General features: G+C 36.6%; 1 protein-coding gene across 4 annotated transcripts in view; it reads left to right on the forward strand.

The window, feature by feature from the left end:
• TMEM38B (transmembrane protein 38B) overlaps nucleotides 1-3,829 on the forward strand; it is a 53,124-nt gene extending 49,295 nt beyond the window's left edge. For all 4 annotated transcript variants that reach the window (XM_077769831.1, XM_077769832.1, XM_077769834.1 and 1 more), the window contains one exon: nucleotides 1,764-3,829. In XM_077769831.1, coding sequence (XP_077625957.1) covers nucleotides 1,764-1,979 — 216 coding nt within the window. In that variant the 3' untranslated portion in view covers nucleotides 1,980-3,829. The remainder of the gene's footprint in view (nucleotides 1-1,763) is intronic.
• Nucleotides 3,830-22,849: the final 19,020 nt, after the last annotated feature.

Here is a 22,849-nt window from a genome sequence, read left to right on the forward strand (position 1 = left end):
CCTATTTCCTTTGAATGCTAGATTTATTTTTGTGTTTAAACTGCTCATATCCACCCAAAAATATGGTACCTTGTGTTACTGTTAATGAGTTATGTTCTTTTCCTTTGCTTACGTATAAACTTATAGAGAACAGAGATTTTCTAGAACCTGGCTTAGGTTTTCTTCTTCTAAAGATTAAACAATGCATTTTAGCTCAGAAATAAACCTATGCACATATGGTCAATTAATTTACTACAAAGGAGCCAAGAATATACAATGGAGGAAGAATGGTCTCTTCAATAAATGGTGTTGGGAAAACTGGAGAGCCACATGGAAAAGAATGAAACTGGAATACTATCTGATACCATACATAAAAATAAACTCAAAATGGATTAAAGACCTGAAACCATAAAATCCAAGAAGAAGAAAACATACTGGTAACCTCCTCGACATCAGTCTTGGTGATTTTTTTGGATCTGACACCAAAAGGAAAGACAACAAAGGCAAAAATAAATAAGTGGAACTACATTAAATCTAAAAAGTGTACAGCAAAGAAAACTGTCAGCAAAATGAAAAGGCAGCCTACTGAATGGGAGAAAATATTTGCAAATCATATATCTGATAGCTGGTTAAGATCCAAAATACATAAATAACTAATACAATTCAATAGCAAAAAAACAAACAATCCAATTAAAAAATGAACAGTTCTGAATAGACAGACATTTTTCCAGAGAAGACATACAGATGGCCAATAGGCACATGAATAGATGCTCAGTATCACTCATCATCAGGTAATGGAAATCAAAACCACAAGGAGATATCAACTCACACCTGTCAGAATGGCTTGTTATCAAAAAGACAAGAAATAACAAGTGTTGATGAGGATGTGGAGGAAAGGGAACCTTTGTGCACTGTGGGTGGGAATGGAAATTGGTGCAGTCACTATGCAAAACAGTATGGAGGTTCCTGAAAAAATTAAAAATAGAAGTACCTAATGAGCTATTAATTCCACTCTGGATACTTATCTGAAGAAAATGAACTAATTCAAAAAGATATGCATCCGCATGTTCACTGCAACAGTATTTACAATAGCCTGAATAACAGAAACGACGTGTCAGTTGATGGATGAATAAAGAAGATGTAAAACACACATGCATGTGCGTACACACACATACACACATATATACTGGAATATTATTCAGCCATAAAAAGAATGAAATCTTTCCATTTGCAACAACATAGTCGCAGGACATGTTGCTTGAGGACACTATGCTAAGTGAAATAAGTTAGAGACAAATACTACATGATTTCACTTATATATGAAATATAAGAAAACAAATGACCAAACAAAACAAAACTCAAATATAAGGAGTAGATTGGTGGTTGCCAGGGGCAGGGGATGACGGGAGTGAAAGGGATTAATGGATTCAAAAATTACAACCTTCTAGTTAGAAGTCATGGGGATGTAATGTGCAGCATGGTGACTGTAGTTAATCATAATGTATTGCGTATTTGAAAACTGCTAAGAGAATAAATCTTAAAAGTTCTCATTAAACAAAAGATTTGTAACTATGTATGGTGACCATTTTGCAATATATACAAATATTGAAACATGTTTTACACCTAAAACTAATATGTCCATTATACCTCAATAAAAAAATTTTTAAACAGTAAATGCAAATGTGTTTTTTAATCTTTCTCTTTTGGAATTTACTTTCTCCTCTCAGTTTTGAGAAACAGAAAACATTGGTATTTAAATTCAAAATTGAACTTTCTTTTTCCAGATAACCATGATGATTACAGAGACTGCTACTGTGCCTTTTGCTTCTTTTGAGGACACATTGAGCCGGATGCTGTTTGGCTGGCAGCAGCAGTTCACATCATGTGAAAAGAAAAGTGAAACAAAACCATCTTTTAATGGTACTGGTTCATCGACCTCAAAACCTATAGCTGTTGCTTCAGATACTGTTAAAAAGAAACATACCAAGAAGACTTCGTAAATTTACTGTATGAGTTCTAAGGGCAGAATTTTTTTTCTTATCTACCTGACAGACTGTGATAAATATTTGTATGTAAATGATGTGAAATAAAGTTTATATATAAGGAATGAAGGTGACAAAAAGAAAGAACTTCTTTCTATTTCAGGGAGGTTATCTCTTTCTGGATTGTAATTTCTGAGTGTTATGAGTGTATCATGTGAAATTGTTTTTCTAAGTTATACGTAAAAGATTTTATTGTGATTATTTTAATAGTTTTATATTGATAATGGGGGCTTGATTTTTTCCTAATGTCAGAAAAAGTAAACTTGCTATAATTGCAAACTAATAAAAAATTAAAGGCTTTGTTTTATTTAGGTATTTTCATACACATTTTTTATTTGAATCTATCTGAGCTTTAGTTCTGCAAAATTAAACTTTTACTTCACATGAATAGTATTATTCCTAGTATGCAAAACAATGCTTATTTAATTTTGAGCACTGGGAAAAGTAAACCTTACCTAAATCACTTTATATTATGAATCAAAATAAATGACTAGTTTATATTCAGATATAAACACTGTATTTTTTAATGTACATTAAATGGAAAATATTTGAAATTTTATTTAATATTTTAAAATAGTATTTTTCAGTGAGAACAAAGTATTGGTATGAGTCTCAATCTGAAGTCTGTTTCATGCCCTTGTTTAAAATGTTCCTTTTTCTCAAAAGAAAATTAGGGTGAAATTTTTAATAAATTAGTAAGCCCATGTTTTGTTTTGTAAGTTTCATTTTAGGCACTTATTTTTTCTCTTTAAAACACATTCATTTTAATTGTAGAAAAAATCATTCTTGTCAGCATTTCACATATTCTTTAACTTCATTCTAATCTTAGTTGGTCTGACTACATTGATGGTAGTATCTTAATGATTCAGCAAAAAGTATTATTTCAGTTTAAAATTTTTCCCATATGTCTCGTTTCTAATGGGTACTTTTCAGTTTTCTAGTTGAATGTCTTACTAGTTTGCATATGGTTATATTTTAATCTACATATATTATTAACTTAAATCTAATTACCCTTTTGTGGAAATGCTCAGCTGTAATGAGAATTGTCCTTGGGCATTTGTTATTAACCAGCTAACGAAGAAGAACCATAAACTAAAACCTTGTATGACAGTCTATTTGAATGAAGAATGATGTCAAATCAGCCCTTTTTGGCCAAAAAAATAGAGAAAAGGTACTAACTAAATAATGTTAAACTTTCTTGTTTTATTTTATAGTTTAAAGTCTAGTTAGAATTTTAAAATACTGTAACTAACATGAATTTTTCTACTAAGACCATGAACCTCCTACCTGCAAAGAGTTAGTATGTATATAAGGTGTTGGGGATGGTGTAGAAGTACTGAAATCACACTGAAGTTAGACATTAAAAAAATTTTTTTTTAAATAAATGTAAATACAAAGAGGGTACTGTACTTTTACCTGTTAAATAAAGATTTTGGCGGGGAGGACCTTTGATAGCCTTGGGATGCTAAGAAGTTTATTTTTAATACTGTGTCAGAAAGCATTAAAATATTTGAGTTTCGTGTTATATTTCATACTCTTGTAGTTAAAAACTTTCAGAATTAACATGTTCCTAATTATTGACTTAGCTTTGAAGTCTGGATTTAACTATAGTTAAAATGGTAGGAATATTGTTTTACACTTGTATTAAAGACAAATTTATTAAAGTAAGTTATTTAGCACCAATGGAGTATTACATTATTTTTATGTTTTTTGTTTTATATTTTTATTGAGAACTCCTCTGGCATTTTGACTGATTTCAGTATATATCCAATGATTACTATTCAAATAGAATATTGTTACAAACTTTATTAATCTAGTCATGTATCTTGTAACCTTCAATTCAAGGTTCTTAGGAAAAAGCTATACTGGAAAACATGGATTAGGCTTGAAACCTCCCACTCTTGAATCTACTCATGCTGCATAGAGACTTGACTAGATTTGAAAAGCAGATTGTTTACATTTCTTTCCTAACATGTAGCATGAATGAGGCCTGTGGACCTGATTCATACAGCCAGTCATAGGGAGTTAGAAAGTCAAGACCTAGTAGGTCTCCTTAAGTAAGAGGAGACAAGATCCTGGCAAGAACATAGGCTGACTTAGCTCTGTGGTTTCATCTTCTAGTAAAATGTGGCCAAATTAATATCCAATTCTGATTTATCACATCAGTTAGTCTTTGCTGAAGGAGTCAGGACTGGAGAGGGACCACGTATGTGGAGTACATAGATTTCAGTAGAAATTCCAGCTTCCCTCTAGGCAGAGACCAAAAGATGGAGATGAGAGAAGAGGAGATGGAGTCCCTCTTTACTATGTTTATCTATTCCTTTGAGGCCAGACACTATTCCATTAAAATCTCCCTCAAAGTACAAGTGGATTGCATTTGAGTGATATGTTAGAAATGGAGTAATGTGTTCACGAATGCTCTCCTCTCTACTGCTTTTTAGAGTTTGCATTCCACTGGTGGAGAAACTTAAACAAAGGTGTTCTTGTAATTCTAAAGGTTTTGGATAAATATTAAGCAGGATAGAAAGTGAGGGACTTAGGGGTGTTTGTTGATATAGTATTCCTTGGGGCACCTGGGTGGCTCAGTCCGTTGAGTGTCCAGCTTCAGCTTAGGTCATGATCTCATGGTTCGTGACTTCGAGTCCCACATCGGGTTCTGTGCTAACAGCTCAGAGCCTGGAGCCTACTTCAGATTCTGTGTTTCCCTCTCTCTCTGCCCCTCCCCCATTCATGCTCTGTCTGTCTCTCAAAAATAAATAAACATTAAAAAAAAAAAAAAAAGGAAATAGTATTGCTAGAGAAGGCTTCTCTGTTAAAATTGCATTTTAGCAGAGACTTGAAGAGTACATCAGGCAGCGGACCAGGCAGACATCCAGGTAAGTACTAGGGTCTTTCAGTTTCTTTATATACTTGAGTTAGATTATGTACTTTTTTTCTTGAAGATTTGTGAATTTGTTTTTCTTAAGTTAATTTCACTTTTGTTGTTTTTAACAGATATAGATTACATATATATCTGTAATTTTTGTTTTTTACATTTTTTTCCCTTGAGGTAAAATTTACACGCGATGAAATACACAAATTGTAAGTGTACATTTAAACAGTTTTTTATAAATGCATACAACTAGATATCCTAAACTATCAAGATACTGATCAGTACCAGCACCTTGGGAAGTTCCTTTCCTGTTAGTCTACACCACACCCCCTCACAGACCCCAAACTGAATAGAATACATAGAATCAGGCAATATATTCTTTTACATTAAGACTTTTCATAATTCAGCATAAAGTTTTTAAATTCATTCATCTTATGTTGCATTTATCAGTAGTTCATTCCTTTTTAATTCCTTAGTAGCAGGCATTCTACTATAGGAATAGGCCACATTTTGTTTATCCTTCTGTTATCCTTTTGAATAAGCTACTAATGACCATTTTTGTTTGAGTCTTGCGGTGAGCATATGTTTTTCTTCCTTTTGAGCAAATACCTAGGAATAGAATAACATTTAGTTTAAAAAAAAAAAAAAAACCTGCTAGACCTTTTTTCCAAAGTGGTTGTAGCATTTTACACACTGTAAGTGTATCAAAGTTCTAGTGCTCTACATCCTTACCAAGGATTAGAATTGTTAAATATTTTAGTTTTGCCCATTTTCAGTGGGTTGTTTGTGGTTTTTATGTTTTTAATTTGTATTTTCTTGATGATTAATGATACAGAGCACTTTTGTGTGTGTGCTTATTGGCCATTTGTTTATTTCCTTCTGTGAAGTATCTTCAGATCTTTTGTCCGTATTTTATTGGGTTTACCATTATATTATTAAGTTATAGGGGTTTTTATATATTATGGATATCGATTCTTTGTCACATATGAATTTTGCACATATTTTCTTGTCTGTAGCTTACCTACTCATTATAATTAGGTATTTTTAAATTTTTTCTTAGTATTTTTTTTTTTTTGTTTGTTTGTTTGTTTGTTTTTTGAGAAACAGAGAGTGTGAGTAGGGGAGGTACAAAGAGAAAGGAAGACACATAATCTGAAGCAGGCTCAAGGCTCCAAACTGTCAGCATAGAGCCTGATGCGGGGCTCAACCCCACAAGCTGTGAGATCATGACCTGAGCTGAAGTCAGTCACTTAACTGACTGAGCCATCCAGGTGCCCCTATAATTGTGTATTTTAATGAGCAGTGGTTTTTAATATTGACAAAATCTAATTTCCAGTATTTTATTTTATACTTACAGTTTTCTCTGTCTTAACTTTTTGCCTATCTCCAAGTTATGAAGGTATTTGCCTGAGGAACTCCAAATAAAGTAGTATCTAGCTTTTGTTCTGAGAAACACTTAGAGGAGAAGCACTTTATGCTGTCTTGTAGAGTAATAATTTTGCTAATCAGCAAGGCACTTGGCCTAATTTTTGGATCTGTTTCTTGAAAATCATTGGACACCTGTGTGTGGTCACTTTTTCTGTGCTTCTACTAGTTTGTATATTACAGGAGTTAAGTATTTTTCTCTTTTTGTCTGGTTAGGGACTTCCTGTGGGCATAGAAGAGATGGTGAATAAAAATGCGATAATAGAAAATATTTTAAGAATGAAATAAATCTCTAAACTCAGTGTAGGTGTGGGATTGGTCGGGAAGGTCGTGTTCATACTGGAATATATAATCTAAGTGTATATTTGTGGTGACTTTCACATGGCAGTGATCTGGAATGAAAACTTTAATGTACATGGCAGACTGTCAGGTGACCCATGACAGTAGTTCTGTGGCATACCTAACCAAAGATAAGTATTACTTTCTTCTATGTTTAATAAAGATATTTAAGATTTAATTGGGATCAAGAAAAAGTCAATTCATATGGTGGGATTATTATCAGCAAGCAGTAGTTGGCTAGAGAGACAGGATTAGAAGGACTCCTGCCTGATGAATATAGTAACTTCATATGTATTTTTACCCCTGTAGAATTATCATATTAGTTAAAGAGAATAAAGTTGATAATGGGCATTTGTTATTTCTATAAGCATTTTGTGTAGTCATGCAAAGTTTACCTGCAAATCCATTCTAATCAGTAAAAATAGGCTGTAAATTGAGACTTTCCTTGAGAATAATACAAAATGAAAGGATTCTGTTACAGTGGCTTTTAAATAGCATTTTTATATTTGACACCTTAGCTGTGAGAGGAAGTACAATGTATCTTAATTAAATTTGCCAAGGAAATTAGGTATTATGAAAGCCCATAATGACAGGAAAAATTCAAAGGACTAAGAGCTTTGTTTGGGAAATGATTTGGCTTAAAAAAATATAAGTATGCAGCAAGCAAGAATTATATAAGAACCAAATCTAAGGAAATATGTATGCATTTCGTAATAAACTTTGAATGACAAGAATGAACAAAACATTAACTTGTTATAGCCTTTGTTTTGAGTAGCCTGACATTTTGAGGGTTACCTTACTGAGGAAGAGCAAGAAAGTCATGTTAGAGGACAAATAGCAGTCTTTGCCATGATTGCTTACCTTAAAAGACGGTTTTGAAAATAATGTATGTGAAAATGTTTTTAAAACATAATTTCACAAGAGAAGAGTAGTTAATTTGTAGGTGAAACGAGTTCTGCACATTTTGGAGGGCAAATAATGTTCCTCAGTTATTTCAATGTATAATATTTGAATCCCATAAGTCAGAGTGAAGTTCAGAAGTCTATTCCCATTACACTGTTACTGTGGGTTTTTTTATTGTTATGGTGCTTTGGTGATGTAATGGTATTATGAAGGAGCTGAATCACTCTGCATGGCATTCTGACTCGTGTTTCAAACCATCAAGTCTGTCACTGCACTACTATGTCAGTCACATTCTTTGTCTGGTCTTTCAATATTCTCAGTTGGATATACGTCCTCTAAAGCTTACGTTATTCTTCCCTATGACTGCAGATTATGTATTATGACAAATTTTGCGGTAATTAAACCCATTTGAATACAGTCTGAAAAAAGTCTCTTCTCCCGCCAGTCTTTTCCTCTATGTGGTTGTGTGTTCAAGGGGCTTCAGGTTTGGTCTTGACTTCATATCTTGCGCAATGTTATAATGTTACTCTTAGTAAAAGAGACTTCAAGTCAAACTGTGCAGAATTTTTAAAGTACTTTCCAGTCCCTCTCTGAACTAAATCCATGGGATACTGCACCACCCCAGGACAGTGGGAATGGCACAAATTGAATTGATGGTCACTCCTCGGGCGGCAGTGATTTGAGTCAGTAGGTAGTGGGTAAAGCAGTTGAGAAATGCATAGAAGGTGTGGGCAGCAGGAACAAGGTTGAGAATACCTAGGAAGATATGAGACTCATTAGAAAGGGCAAGTGATTTCTGTGCTGGCACAGTTACCCCAAATATTGGATCTGAAATAAGGTGGCAGAGAGGCTAAATTCTGCTCTAGCTGTTATTAAGGCTGCCAAGGTACAGTTCTTTCACAGCAGTTATTTAAAGAACAATCATCCTGGGTCTTAATATCCTAATAGATACCTTAGATATGAACTCTCTTTTGTTTAATACTACCTTCTAGTACACAAACCTAGAACCCTTTATTTCCACTTTCAGTGAGTACCTCCACAAGAGATCATACTTAAAACCATTGTTAATATGTAGTCTGCTAAGGCTTTCTCTGACTACAGGAACCTCCTCAAGAGATTCTTTGCAGAAAAGGGAAGATCTGCTTCAAGGTGACTTAATCCTTGACTGTATCAAAATGCAGTTAACACCTCACCGTGGAAGAGAAATTAAAACACATATTTCAACTCTGACAGGGTACTCCCCTCAGAAAGCACCCTACTACCTAAAGGAGACAGATGAGTTCAATTCAGGCGAGGATGAGAGGAAACTGGCAAGGCAAGTAATTTCTATTAGAAACAGGAACATTTCTTCAAAAGGACACTTACCAGATTTGCAGTTAAACATTTTAATTGATGTATAACATTCAGAAAAGTGTACAAATGGTGTTTATAATTATCACAAAGAGACCATACCCATGTAGCAAGATGAAATAAACCATTATTAGTATCTCTTTGTTTTCTAATCACTACTCTTCCCTTCTCCTCACAGGTAACTAGCATCCTGACTTCTAATATCAGATGTTCCTTTTGACACTTCTGAATTTTATATGAATGGAATTATACCATATTAGTCCTAGTGTATTTGACTTGTGCATATGTTTGTGAGACCCATCTGTGTTACTTTGTGTAGCTGTGGTTCACTCATCTTCATTATTAGTATTGCACTGTATGGCTGTACCTCACTTTGTGTACCCAGTCTATTGTGTTGATGGGAATTTCGATTGTTTTTAGTTTTGAACTATTGCAAATATTGCTGCTACAAAAATGTTCTTTTGCTTATCTTTTGATGCACATGTATATCCATTTTTGTTCTTTCTGTTTTTAGGAGTCATAGTGCTGGTCATGGAGTATGAACATGGCTTTTATAGATAGACCCAAAAAGGTTTATAAAATAGTGGCTTAATTTGCACTCCTACCAGCAGTATTTGAGAGTTCCAGTTTCCCTGCTTCCTTGCCAATACTAGGTATTCTCCACCTTTTACATTTAATCATTCTGGTTAGGTTATAGTAGTATCTCATGTTTTAAAATTTGTGTTTCCCTGATAACTAGTGAAGTTGAACATGTTTCTAAATAAGTTTATTGGCCATTTGGATATCTCTCTCGTGAAGTATCTGTTCTGGTTTCTTGCCCATTTTTTTCTTTTGGGTTGTTCTTTTGTCTGTATAGGGTAGTGTGTGTGTGTGTGTGTGTGTGTGTGTGCGCGCACGCGCACACACATTACATACACTTTGGTAATGAGCTATTGGGCAGTTTTATGAATTGCAAATAGTATATTCTTTCACTTTGTCAGCTTGCATTTTCACTCTTAATAGTTAAGTACCATGAACAGATATTACTAATTTTAATTTCCAATTTAACAGTATTGCCATTATAATTGATTAATGCCTTTTTGGTCTTGTTTAAGAAATCTTTCCTTGTCCCATGATCATGAAGATATTCTCCTATATTATCTTCTAGAAGCTTTATTATTATTATATCTTTTATTCTAAAATTCCACCTGGAATTTATTATTTTTGTATGGTGTGAGCATGGGGTCATTTTTCCTTTTTGTTCTTTTTCTATATAGATACCCAGTTCATTCATGATCATTTGTTGAAAAGTGCCACTTTATCCCTAGAAGAAATGTGGATGGGGGCACAATCAATAGACATTCTGCCTTTCCTCTGACAATATTTCCCACTTTAAAGACTGTGAAAAAATTTTTTTGGCTAATTGAGACACAAAAAACACCCTAATTTTACTCAATACACCAGAATCCTCCCCTCCTTAGGAAAACAAAAAAAAATGCCACTTTGTCATAATTGGACATATGTGCATTAAAATGATCTGGACCCTGCTTGTTATATTGTTCTATTTGCTATATTGCTGTATATGTACTACGTTAACTATAGTAGCTGGATAAACCTTCACATCCAGTGGAATAAATCCTCCCACTTTGATTTTTTTCTTCAAAGTTTTCTTGTCTATCCTTCCCCCACCTTTTGCTTCTATATTAATTTAGAATTATCTTGTCAATTTCCACAAAAATAACTTGCCAGAGTATTTATTGAGATTTTTTAAATTGGGATTAAAATATTTGTTGGGATTTTTATTTTACTTACGCCTTCTTGACTGTTCCTCCTTTCTGTATGTAGAGCTGTGTTTCTGATCTATTTACTTTCTCCCTGAAGAAGTTCTTCTAACATTTCTTGCAAGGCAAATCTATCTACTGGCAACAAATTCTCTCAATATTTACTTATCTGAGAAGTTATTTCTCTTTCATGTTTGAAGAATAATTTTGCAGGGTACAGAAGTCCAGGTTTGGTGGTTTTTTTTTTTTTTTCTCTGAACATTGAATTATTTCATTCCACTCTTGTTGCTTGTATGGTTTCTGAGCAATTGGGTTTAATTCTTATCTTTGTTCCTCTATAGGTAAGGTGTCCCCCCACCCCTGCTCTGGTTTCTTTCAGAATTCTTTGTCTTTGATATTCTATAATTTGAAAATGATATGCTTTCTTGCAGTTTTTTTGATATTTCTCTGGCTTGGTGTTTTCTGACCTTCCTGGATCTCTGGTTTGGTGTTTGACATTAATTTGAGGGAAAGTCTCAGTCATTATCATTTCAAATGTTTCTTCTGTTACTTTTCCCTTTCTCTTCTCCTTCTGGTATTTGCATACATGTATGTAATGCTTTTTGTGGGAACATTGCTTGAAAATTCTGTTCATTTTTTTCAGGCTTTATCCTCTTTGCTTTTTGGTTTCCAGGGATTTATTGATAATATCCTCTAGCTCAGAGATTCTTTCCTCAATGTGTCCAGTCTACTAAAAAAGCTCATCAAAGGCATTCTTCATTTCTGTCACAGTGTTTTTGATCTCTAGCATTTCTTTTGATTCTTTTTTACAATTTCCATCTCTCTGCTTGCATTGCTTGCCCATCTGTTCTTGCATGCTGTCTACTTTATCCATTATAGCCCTTAGTGTATTAATCATAGTTGTTTTAAATTTCTGGTCTAGAATTCCAACATCCTTGCCATGTCTGGTTCTGATGCTTGCTCTGTCTCTTCAAACTGTGTTTTGACTTTTGGTATGCCTTCTAATTTTTTCTTTTTTTCTTTTTTTTTTAATGTTTATTTTTGAGAGAGTTAGATACAGAGTGTGTGTGTTGGGGTGGGGCAGAAGGAGAGGGAGACACAGAATCTGAAGCAGGCTCGAATGTGGGGTTTGAACTCATGAACTGTGAGATCATGACCTGAGCCAAAGTTGGAGGCTTAACCGATTAAGCCACCCAGGCGCCCCTCTAATTTTTTCTTGATAGCCAGACATGATATATCAGTAAGAAGAAACTACTGGAAATAGGCCTGTAGTAATATGGTGGTGAAGTATGGGAAGAGGGGAGGCTTTTTCTACTTTTGTGATTAGGTCTCAGTCTTTCAGTGAGCCTGTGCCTCTGGACTGTGAACATGACTTGAGTGTTTTTCAGTTTTTTTCTCCCTCTTTAAATAGGGCAGAATGGCTAGCATGGGCTTACATTGGGTATTTCCCTTCTCCAGGTCAGTTAGGCTCTGATAATACCCCAGCAGTTTAAGCTCTGGTTAACTAGATCCTCCTTAGGGCAGGCCTCATTAAGAACAAAGTCGTCTGACATATCAAAATGATTCCTTTCCCCTCTCTCTGCTGGGAGCCCAAGATTTTTCTCCAGTATTTTCTGTGGGAATCTAGTTGAGCTTCTGCAGGTAAATCTCACAATATTGTTGGGGCCCACTTATGATTGGGCTCCACTGAAGTTTTTAACTCTCAGAGTCGTCCACACTGAGCCTTCAGCAATTCATCAAGTACGGTTTAGGTTTTACTACTTGGCACAGATTTTGTTGGCAGTTTCTGCTGGTGAGGCCCCACTCTGATAAACTGTGACTCCCTCTATTTATTTGCCTGTTTCCGCAATCTTGGGGTCAGTGGTTTACTCTATCTTCTCCTTGGAAGAAGAGATGGATCTGAGATGTATTAGTTTTTCAGTCTGTTCAGCCTTTTACTTGTTAGGACGGAGTGGCAACTTCTAAGCTCCTTGTATGTGGAATGGAAATTGGGACTGTCTCATTTATTGTGTAAAATAAATGAAACATAATATTTACCATTTTAACCATTTTTAGTTGTACAGTTCAGTGGTATTAAATTTATCCAAAATGTTTGCAACCGTCACTACGATCCACCTACATAACAGTTTTAATCTTGTAAAACCAAAACTCTATACATAAGCAATAACTCCCTATTTCCCCCTTCCCCAGTGTCTGGCAGCCACCAGTCTGTTTTATGTCTTTATGATTTTGACTACTCTATCTTGTACAGGTGGAATCATACAGTACGTGTCTTTTTGTGACTGGTTTATTTCACTTAGCATAAGGTCCTCTAGATTTATCCATGTTAAAACATAGAATGGCCTTCCTTCTTAAGGCTAAATAATATGCCATTATATGCATATACCACATTTTGTTTATCCATCCATCTATCAATGGACACTTTGGTTTCTTTCACATTTTTGCTAATGAAATAATGCTACTATGAACGTAGATGTACAAATATCTCTTTGAGATCCTGCTCTCAATTCTTTTAGTTATATACCCAGAAGTGGAATTGCCGGGTCATATGGTAATTCTATTTTTAATATTTTGAGGATCTGTCATCCTGTTTTCCATGGTATAGTGTGTGTACCATTTTATATTTCTGACAGTGGTGCATAAGGGTTCCAATTTCTCCATATCCTCTCCAACACTTACTATTTTCTATTTTTAATTTTTTATGGTTCCCATCTTAAGCAGGGTATGAGGTGATACCTCATTATTGTATTTTTTATTTGCTTTTCCCAAATCACTAGTGGTGTTGAGAATCTTTTCATGAATTTATTGATAATTTGAATACCTTCTTTGGAGAAGGATCTATGTAAGTCCTTTGTCCATTAAAGTTTTTTTCATTGAGTTTTAGGAGTTCTCTATATATTTTATCCTGTTACTCTGTTGATGCTGTCTTTTGATGTACACAATTTTTAAATACTCATGAAGTCCAGTTTGTTGAATTTTTTCCTTTGGTGCCTTTGCCTTTGGTGTCATATCTAAGAAGTCATTGCAAAATTCAGTGTCATGAAGTTTTTGCCCTCTGCTTTCTTCTAAGAACTTTATAGATTTAAGCATTACATTTAGGTCTTTGGTCTATTTTGAGTATATAGTGTTAGGGGAGGGCCCAACTTTTTTCTTTTGCTAAGTGGTCATTTAGTCCTCCTAGCACCATTTGTTGAAAACATTGTCCTTCTCCAATTTAATGGCCTTATCACCCTTGCTAAAAATATATACGAGTTATTTTTATTTTTGGGGTCTCTGTTCTAATCAGTTGATCTGTATGTTTTTATGTCAGTACCACACTGTTTTGATTATTGTAGTGTTGTAGTAAGTTTTGAAGACACAAAGTGTGAATGTCCCAGCTTTATTCTTTTTCAAGATTATTTTCACTGTTTGGGGTTGCTTAAGCCTCAATATAAACTTTGGGATGTGTTTTTCTGCAAAAAAAAATCATCAGATTTTGATAGGAATTACATTGTATCTGTAGCTCTCTTGGGGTAGTGTTGACATCTTGATAATGTTAGGACTTCCAATCCATGAACATCAGATGTGTTTCCATTTATTTATGTCTTCCTACACTTCTTTCAGCAATTTGTTACAGTTTTTATTGTGAAGTGTTTCACCTTCATGGTTAGCTCCTCCTTTACTCTTTCTCATGCTACTGTAAATGGAATTGTTTTCATAATTTCCTTTTCAGATTGTTCATTATTAATGTATAGAAATGCTATTTGACTTTTGTGTGTTTACTTTGTATTTTATTAGTTTGATGAGTTCATTTCTTATTTTAAACCTTTTTTTGTGTGCAGTACTTAGAGTTTTCTACATTTAAGATAACATTAGAGGGGCATCTGATGGCTCAATCGGTTAGGTGTCCAACTTTGGCTCAGATCATGATTTCACAGTTCGCAGGTTCAAGCTTCATTTCGGGCTCTGTGCTGACAGCTCAGAGCCTGGAACCAGCTTCAGATTCTGTTGTGTGTGTGTCTCTCTCTCTGCCCCTCCCCTGCTCATGTTCTGTCTGTCTCTATCTCTCAAGAATAAACATTAGAAAAATAAGATCCCCTGAGAACAGAGATAATTTTACTTCCTTCTTTCCTATTTGTATGTCTCTTGCTTATCTATTTTTTGCCTAATTGCCCTTGCTGGGACTTCTAGTACTCTGTTGAAAAGAAGTGACAAAAATAGACATCTTTGTCTTGCTCCCAATCTTTGAGGAAAAGCTTTTAGTCTTTCATCACAGAGCACGATTTTCTCTGTGGGTTTTTTATATATGGCTTCTATTTTGTTGAGGCAGTTTCCTTCTAATTCTAGTTTATTGAATGTTGTTTATCCTGAAAGGGTGTTGAATTTTGTCAAATGCTTCTTCTGTGTCCATTGAGATGATCATGTGTTTTTTTACTCCATCTGTTAAGGTGGTGTGCTAAATTGATCAGTTTTCATATCTTGGGCCATCCTTGCATTCTGAGAATAAATCTCAGTTGGTCATGCTGTATAATCATTTTAATATGCTGTTGAATTCTGTTTTGGAATGTTTTGTTAAGGATTTTTGCATGAAAGTTCATAAGGGATAATGTTCTGTAGTTTTTTGTTTGTTTGTTTTTCTCCTTGTAGTGTTGTAGTCTAGCTTTGGTATCAGGGTAATCCTGGCCTTAGAGAATGAGTTAACAAGTGTTTCCTCCTTTTGGTTTGTTTGTTTTTTTGTTGTTTGTTTTGTTTTGTTTGGAAAAGTGTGGGAAGGATTTGTAAAGATATATGGTTAACCACTTAACTCTAGTATAGATGTTAAAGAACAGTAGTATTAAAAACTGTAGTTACAATAATTTGTTATGAATGTACAATATAAAAAGAGGTAAACTATAACATCAATAACATAAAAGGTGGGGAGTAAAAGGGTAGCATGTAATTGTATGTGATTTGTATGTGATTGAAAGTAAGTTATTATCAGCATAAAATAGGTTGTTATACCTACACAGTGTTTTATGTGAACCTCATGGTAACCACAAACAAAAACCTATAGTAGATACACAAAAGACAAAGAGGAGAAAATCAAAGCATGCCAATAAGAAAAATCATCAGTTCACAAAGGAAGGCAGCAAGAGAAGAAGAAAGGAATAAGGTAAATACAAAAAGGCTAGAAAAACAACAAGATGTCATTAATAAGTCCTTATAGCAACAATTATTCTAAGTATAAATGGATTAAATTCTCCAGTGAAAAGTCATAGAGTGGCTGGATGGATTAATAAAACAAGACCCAATTATATACTTTCTATAGGAGACTTAAGGATGCACATAGACCGAAAGTGAAGAGACGGAAAAAGATATTCCATGGAAGTAGAAACCAAGAGAGAGAAAGGCTAGCTATATATAAGACAAAATAGACTTTAAGCCAAAAACAGTAACAAGAGACAAAGAAGGTCATCATATACTGGGGGTTAATATATTAAGAAGATATAATAATTATATATGCACCCAATATTGAAGCACTTAAATATATTAAGCAAATACTAACAGATCTGAGGGGAGAAATAGACAACAATACAATAGTAGGGGACTTTAATTCTCTACTTTTCACAACGCATACATAGATAAGCCAGACAAAATCAGTAATGAGCCAGTGGATTTGAACAACACTGCAGACCAAATGGATCTAATAGACATATACAGAATATTGCATCTAACAGCAGCAGAATACACATTCTTCTCAAGTGCACCCGTAATATCCTTCAGGATAGATCATATGTTAAGCCACAAAACAAGTTTCAACAAATTCAAAAAGGTACAAAACGTTGCTGAAAGAAATGAAAGGAAAACTAAGTGGGGAGATATCCCATGTTCACGTATTAGAAGACAACATTGTTGAGATGGCAGTATGTCCCAAAGCAATCTACAGATTCAAAATCCCTATCAAAATTCCAGAACTTTTTTTTTTTTTTACCAAAATGGAAAGGCCGATCTTAAACTTATATGGACATTATGAATCTGTTGGCAGCAAATGGACATCTCCTATTAACCAAGGTCAACCTGACTCCAGCTGCTGCTGAGTGCCCAATCTGCCAGCAGTAGAGACCAACACTGAGCCCTTAAGATGGCACCAGTTTGATCACATTGGACTGCTTCCAACATGGAAGGGGCAGTTGTTTGTTTTTACTGGAATAGACACTATGGACACAGGTTTTACTTCCCTGTACACAAGGCTTCTGCCAAAGCTATCATTCTTGGACTTACAGAATCTGCCTGCCTATGTATCTATATATCTATGTATCTATGTATCTATGTATGTGTCTATCTATCTATCTATCTATCTATCTATCTATCTATCTATCATCTATCTACCATTATAGTATTCTACATAGCATTGCTTCTGATCAAGGAATTTCCCCTCACAGAAAATGAAGTGAAGTCATAGGCCCGTGCTCACAATAATTCACTGGTCTTACTATGGTCTCCATGTTTCTTGTGTCTCATCTCTTCCCTGTGCCCAGGGGCTCAAGTTCTCAGCCTCTCTTAAGCATTGTTAAGAAGAGCACATATTGGATAACAACTCAGAACATCCCTGACAATGCTTTTTAAACTTGGTTAACTGAAGTTTTATCTGGTTTAAAGAGTTACCCTAATGATCCTAAAGAAGGCAATTTTCACATTTCCTATCACAACAACCAATTAAAGGGAATCTACTCCATGAACCCATAGGGTACTGTGCTTAACTTAGAAGGGATTGAGGATAGTTGCTGGGATCTCAGCCATTCATGGTAGGAAAACCCAGCAAATTGGGATGAGCACAAGGCCAGAGAGGTTAACTCATCAATCTGAAGAGTCCTTGTGGAGGATTCTCTAAAGGATATTAGTGGATTGGTACTTGATCCACTTCTATTAGTTGGATAGGCCAACTGCAATAACTGAAGTCCCCAGAATATATAATGGCTCAAATACACTCAAGTTTATCGTCACTCATATGAACAGCCTGAGACCCCCAGTGGTGGGGGAACTATGTTCTGCACAGGCATTCAGTGATCCAGGTTGATAGAGTCTGCCATCTTTAATACATGGCTTCCAAGTTTTTCCCTGGAAATCAACACCCAGCCACTGGAAGGTGGAAAGAGGTACACATAAGGTTTTGATGGCTAGACCTGGAATACCATTTCTTACTTTCCTTTGGTGGAACTGAATTATGTGGCCGCATATTATTGCAAAAGAGACTAGGCTGTGATCCTAGGAAGAAAGGAAAATGATTTTGGTGAGGACTAGCAATGTTGGATATATAGCATCTATATCAAAGGGATAGGGATGTGGTGTCTGGATCAGGACAACAGGAGCTAAAGCCAAGTTTATTGGAATTCAGATAGGAGGCAGTATTCTCTTTGAACTGTTCTGACCAATTTAAAGTAAGCCATTATCCAGCTACATCCATGGAGTTGGTTTTGGTGGTGGAAGTGTTATTGATCTAGACCCTGGGAAAAGGGGCTCCACGAGGGTAGTATTCTAGGACCTGAGCCAAGTCCAAGTTCTAATGGTGATACTGAAGGGCAGTAACAAGGACAGAGATTTGGGAGAAGGCTTACATGTGAGGCCTTGCCTTGCAGATTCTTTGCCCTTGACTGCAAGACTTAATCCCAGGTCACCCCTACTGGTTGGCATGGAAGTGTTTGGGCCAGGCATAGCTCTGAGATAGTATGAGGATGATTGTCCTACTGAAATTTTCTTTAACGTTGTCTTTTCCAGAAGGGCACTCACTTAAATTCTTCAAGGAACTTAATCTTAAAAGAGATCTGTCCTGCTACGTGTGGCTTCTTTAAACAGCCATATTCATACTACCTAGCTTTTAGGAATTTACATTAAAATAATGCTGGGACACAGGTCTGAATTTCTGATGTCCGGTGATCTCATAGGACACATTCTGTGTCACAGTTTAGGCATGTAAACTAGAGGCTAAATAATTACTACATTTTAAATAATGAATAGATTCTTTATAGAAAACTTACATAAATTACTTGTTTTGTTTGCTTTCTTCTTTGGAGGTGGCCCAAAAAATCTTAACAGTTGTTTAGGGCTTTCTGAAAATTGTCTTTTAAGATGATACTGCATGTACTGTCTAGAGATGTTGTTGGAACAGATGTTGTGAAGCTCTTACACTATAATATGCTAAGAGTGCCCATGTATTCCCCAGGCATTATCACAGAAAGTCCACAAAAATATTCATTGCACTTCAGGGTGTTGCCTTCCCCTTGACCCTTCCATTCTCTTGATTTTCAATGCACAAGGGTTATTAAGCTGAAAGATGATTATTACACTCCATCGTGGTTGCCAACTATATCCTGGCAGATTTTTTTAAACAAATTCAGAAAAACCACTGTAGGTTAATGACATAACAATATGGAAGCCTCTAGTCTTGGAGTAAGCTAGCCTATTTCATAGAACAAAATATGGGATAGGGAAAGAAGCAGTATGTTACAGTAGTTTAGCATAGACTATAGTACATCTACCATTTTTTATTATTAATTTTTAGATAGCAGAGGAGAGGGGCAGAGAGAGAATCTTAAGCAGACTCCACACACAGCTCAGAGCCCAAAACAGATTTCAATCCCATGAACCTGAGATCATGATCGAAGCTGAAATCAAGAGTCAGATGCTCAACCAAGTCCCCCAGGTATGCTATAAATCTACCCTTTAATGGCAACTTGATCTTGGACTGGTTTTAACCACTTCAGTACCTCAGTTTCCCCATCTGAGAAATGGGGATTATAGTAGTACTCACTTCTGTAGGATTATTGATAGAAGTAAATGAGATAATGCATAGAAAGTGCCTATCATGATACCTGGCATATAGTAGGCCCTCGAAAAATATGTTACCTATCATTATAGGATAAGGTTTTTAAAAAAACCTATCATCTGAGTAAGAAAAAAATTGTAGATTAATCAGCCAATCCAAACACTGTTCTTAATGGTTAGCAGTGAATCCTTGAAATTCTGCTGTTAAAAGGGAACATCTTTGATCATCTCCACCTGCATCAGCCCTTCTAGTTACCCTCTCAGAGAAAATATCAGACCAAATAGGGAGAATAGCCCAAACAAAAGTCTAGAGCAGAGGTTCTCATAGTGTGGGCCTCTGGTCAGTCACATCAACATCCCAGAAAACTTTCTAGAAATACAAATTCTTGGGTCGGGTACCTTAGACCTACTAAATCTGAAAATCTGGAAGTGGAGCCCAGCAATCTGGGTGTTGATAAGCCCTCTAGTCAGTTCTTAAGCTCAGATTTGGGGACCATTGGCATAGAGCCACCAGAGTTAAATTTGTCGATAAAACACAGCCTGCAGTCATTGTAGAGAACTCATGGAGGGTCATGAGCCCAGGCCTGAACTTTCAGCTGCCTTCCCTAATCTCCACCTGAGCCCTTCCTGCCCCAACTCTGCCTCCTGTGGCATTTTGGTTAATGGTCCTGCGCCACACCATCTCTCTTCCCACTCTTCTGGATCCTTCTCTTCTCTCACTTTTCACCCAGCCTGGCTCCAAGAACCTGCTGGTCTCCCTGCCTGAGTGCCTGTGGCTGTCTGCTCCTCTCTCATACTGCCTCTCACTGGGTTTAGGATGGCAGTGCCACATTTTTGTTGTTTCTGACCTCTTTTTCTTTGGTTTTCCCAAATTTCTCTCCACACTGCCACAGCATGGCTTTACTAAAATATGGTCTTATTCCACCTCTTGAAAATCTTCAAATGCTATAGATAAGCTCCTTACCATGATATTCCAGACTCCTCACAACCTAACCAGAGATTACATTTCCAGCCTCTCCTTCCTGTCTGAGTCTCTCATACCATATACTCCAGCCACTTTACCTTTTATTCTGTCAATTCCAAGCTCTTCGATGCCCCCTCCGTATGCATTTGTTCCCTGTCTCGCATATTCTTCTTCATTATCTGCTTATTGAGATTCTATTTAAAAGCTCAGCTTTAACATCACTGGTCCTGGAACCTTTCTTGACTCTTCTAAGGAGATTTAGAATCTCTCTTCACCAGTCATACTCCATTTTTTTAAAAGCACTTACTACTCATACTGACGGTTTTCTTACTAGACTGTGAGCTTCTTAAGGGCCACAAAAAAAAAAGTGTCACCTTATTTACCTTTGCACGTCCATCACTCAGCACAGTGCTTCGGACTTCTTAACTAGTTGCTTAATACATGTTTGCTGATGGAATGAAGGAGTGAAAATAAGCACATTGTTACAAAGAGAGTTTTCCTTCTAAGGAACAAAACCTCAGCTGCCCAGGCATAGAATGCTGCCTCTGAGAAAGTATTAATGTTCTGGATCACGGAGGCCGTAGAAGAGGGATACATCTCTCAGGGGAAACCATGGAAGAGTTTGGGCAGGTGAAATGTAATTATCCAAGCTGGCCCTGGGCCAAGGATTCTCAGAGCCACCGTGAGGCCAGGGCTAAACACAAATGGGTACGACCTTCATCTCGCATCCCTTCTGAAGAGCTGCCCCTCTGGCAGCGTGAGCCCCCTAACAGCTTGCTGGGGCCTGGGGTCAGTCTCACTCACAGGGAAAGGGCAGCAGAGCCCTGTGACCCAGCAGAGCTGGCTGCTTGGCTCCCGGCTGCCTTTGGTCTAAACACAGCCTGTTGTGGGAACGGAAGCTGGCCTGTGATCTCTCTTTCATTCTTCTGGGCTGCACTGCTGCATTCCTTCCAGCTGAAGTTAGCCACATGCACTTGCCTTTGAGGACACAAGACCCCAGTGTGTAACAAGAGCTTAACCTCAAGTCCCTCACTTTGTGTGTGTGTTTGTGTGTTTATGCTCATTTCTAGAAACAATAAATCCCCGTATCCAAATGATCAGGCAACACGTGCACAAATATACACAATTGAAAAGCCTTATTTTGCAGATGACTTCAAATCCTTTCTGGAAGGAGGTGCAGGTTACACAAAAGGTGGCTGAGGTGGTATTTAAACACAAACTCTGACTCCAGCCAGCGTCTGAGCTGTGAGACCCCCTGAGTTTGCAGCTAGTTAGGCTCTGGGAGGGGTGGCGGATAGTAGAGGCCAACCAGCAGAGCCAGGATGCCTGGCCCCTTGGTTTGTATAGAACTAAAATCATAGAGCCTTGGAGCTTGGAAATGACCTTGGAGGTGGCCCCAGGAGACAGGCAGAAGAATGCAGAGTAAAGAATGAGGCACGTCCTTTATACAAAGCAATCTCACATTTAGTCAGTATTGTGCCTCTCAACCATTCTCCAGACAAGATTTTATGCCCAGAGCAGAGACTTTCCCCTAAACAGCAATATTCCTGTATGTTCTACTTTTCATTTCCTTGATTCTCCCTCCAAAGGTCTCCAAGCAATTTACAAACTATAGGTTGTGTTTGCAATTCGGACTCTTAAAGTTTATCTATCTTTCTCTCCCCTCTCACTTTTCCTTTGTCTTTTATGATTGTGATTGAAAAAGAGGCAGAGTTGGGAGACCAAAGCTCATGAATGTATATGAAGCCATTACACCTCTGGGTGAGATGCATGCCCAGGCACTCTCTTTTAAATGGTTGTCTCTGTATCACCAGAACTGCTTTGGAGCTTTTCCCTCCAATCCCACAAATTCATTATTTACTTTTTTACTGCATCTATTTACAAGTCCACATGGACCCTCTGGGAGCCCAGTTCAAGCTCCAGTAATGAAGCCTGGCTCACTCTACTTTGATATATCTCACTGCTACTGCTGCTTGGGGGATAGAGAGTGTGCCCACCTCTTTTTTGGAAGGTCATCCTGACTGAGGACAAAGACTTTAAATTGTGCTCTGTGGAATCCTGGAATCCTGAGGAGGCTGCCAAGAATTCTAGGAAATGCCAGTAATAAATCAGCATGGGTGGGTTTTTGTTGTTGTTGTTTGTTTTTTTTATTTTTTTAATTTTCTTTTTATTTTTCAAGGCACTGTGATTTTGGTGTGGTTGTTAAACTTTTTCTGAGGTTAAAATGTTTATCTTCTGCAAACAGACTGTAGTCCCTGAAGCTTAAGTGTTAATCATAGGGAGGGAGCAAGTGTGTATGGAGAAGCAGGTTAGAGTGACTACTGGGAGCATTCTGTGGTAATGACTTGTCCCAAATAGACGTTTCCCTATTTGACTGGGATGTCAGATCCAAGAGGAAGAATACCTGGCCGTAGTAGACACTCAATAAACATTT

Source organism: Crocuta crocuta, unplaced genomic scaffold (assembly GCF_008692635.1).
Source record: "Crocuta crocuta isolate KB4526 unplaced genomic scaffold, BGI_CrCroc_1.0 scaffold95, whole genome shotgun sequence".
Taxonomy (NCBI): Eukaryota; Metazoa; Chordata; class Mammalia; order Carnivora; family Hyaenidae; genus Crocuta; species Crocuta crocuta.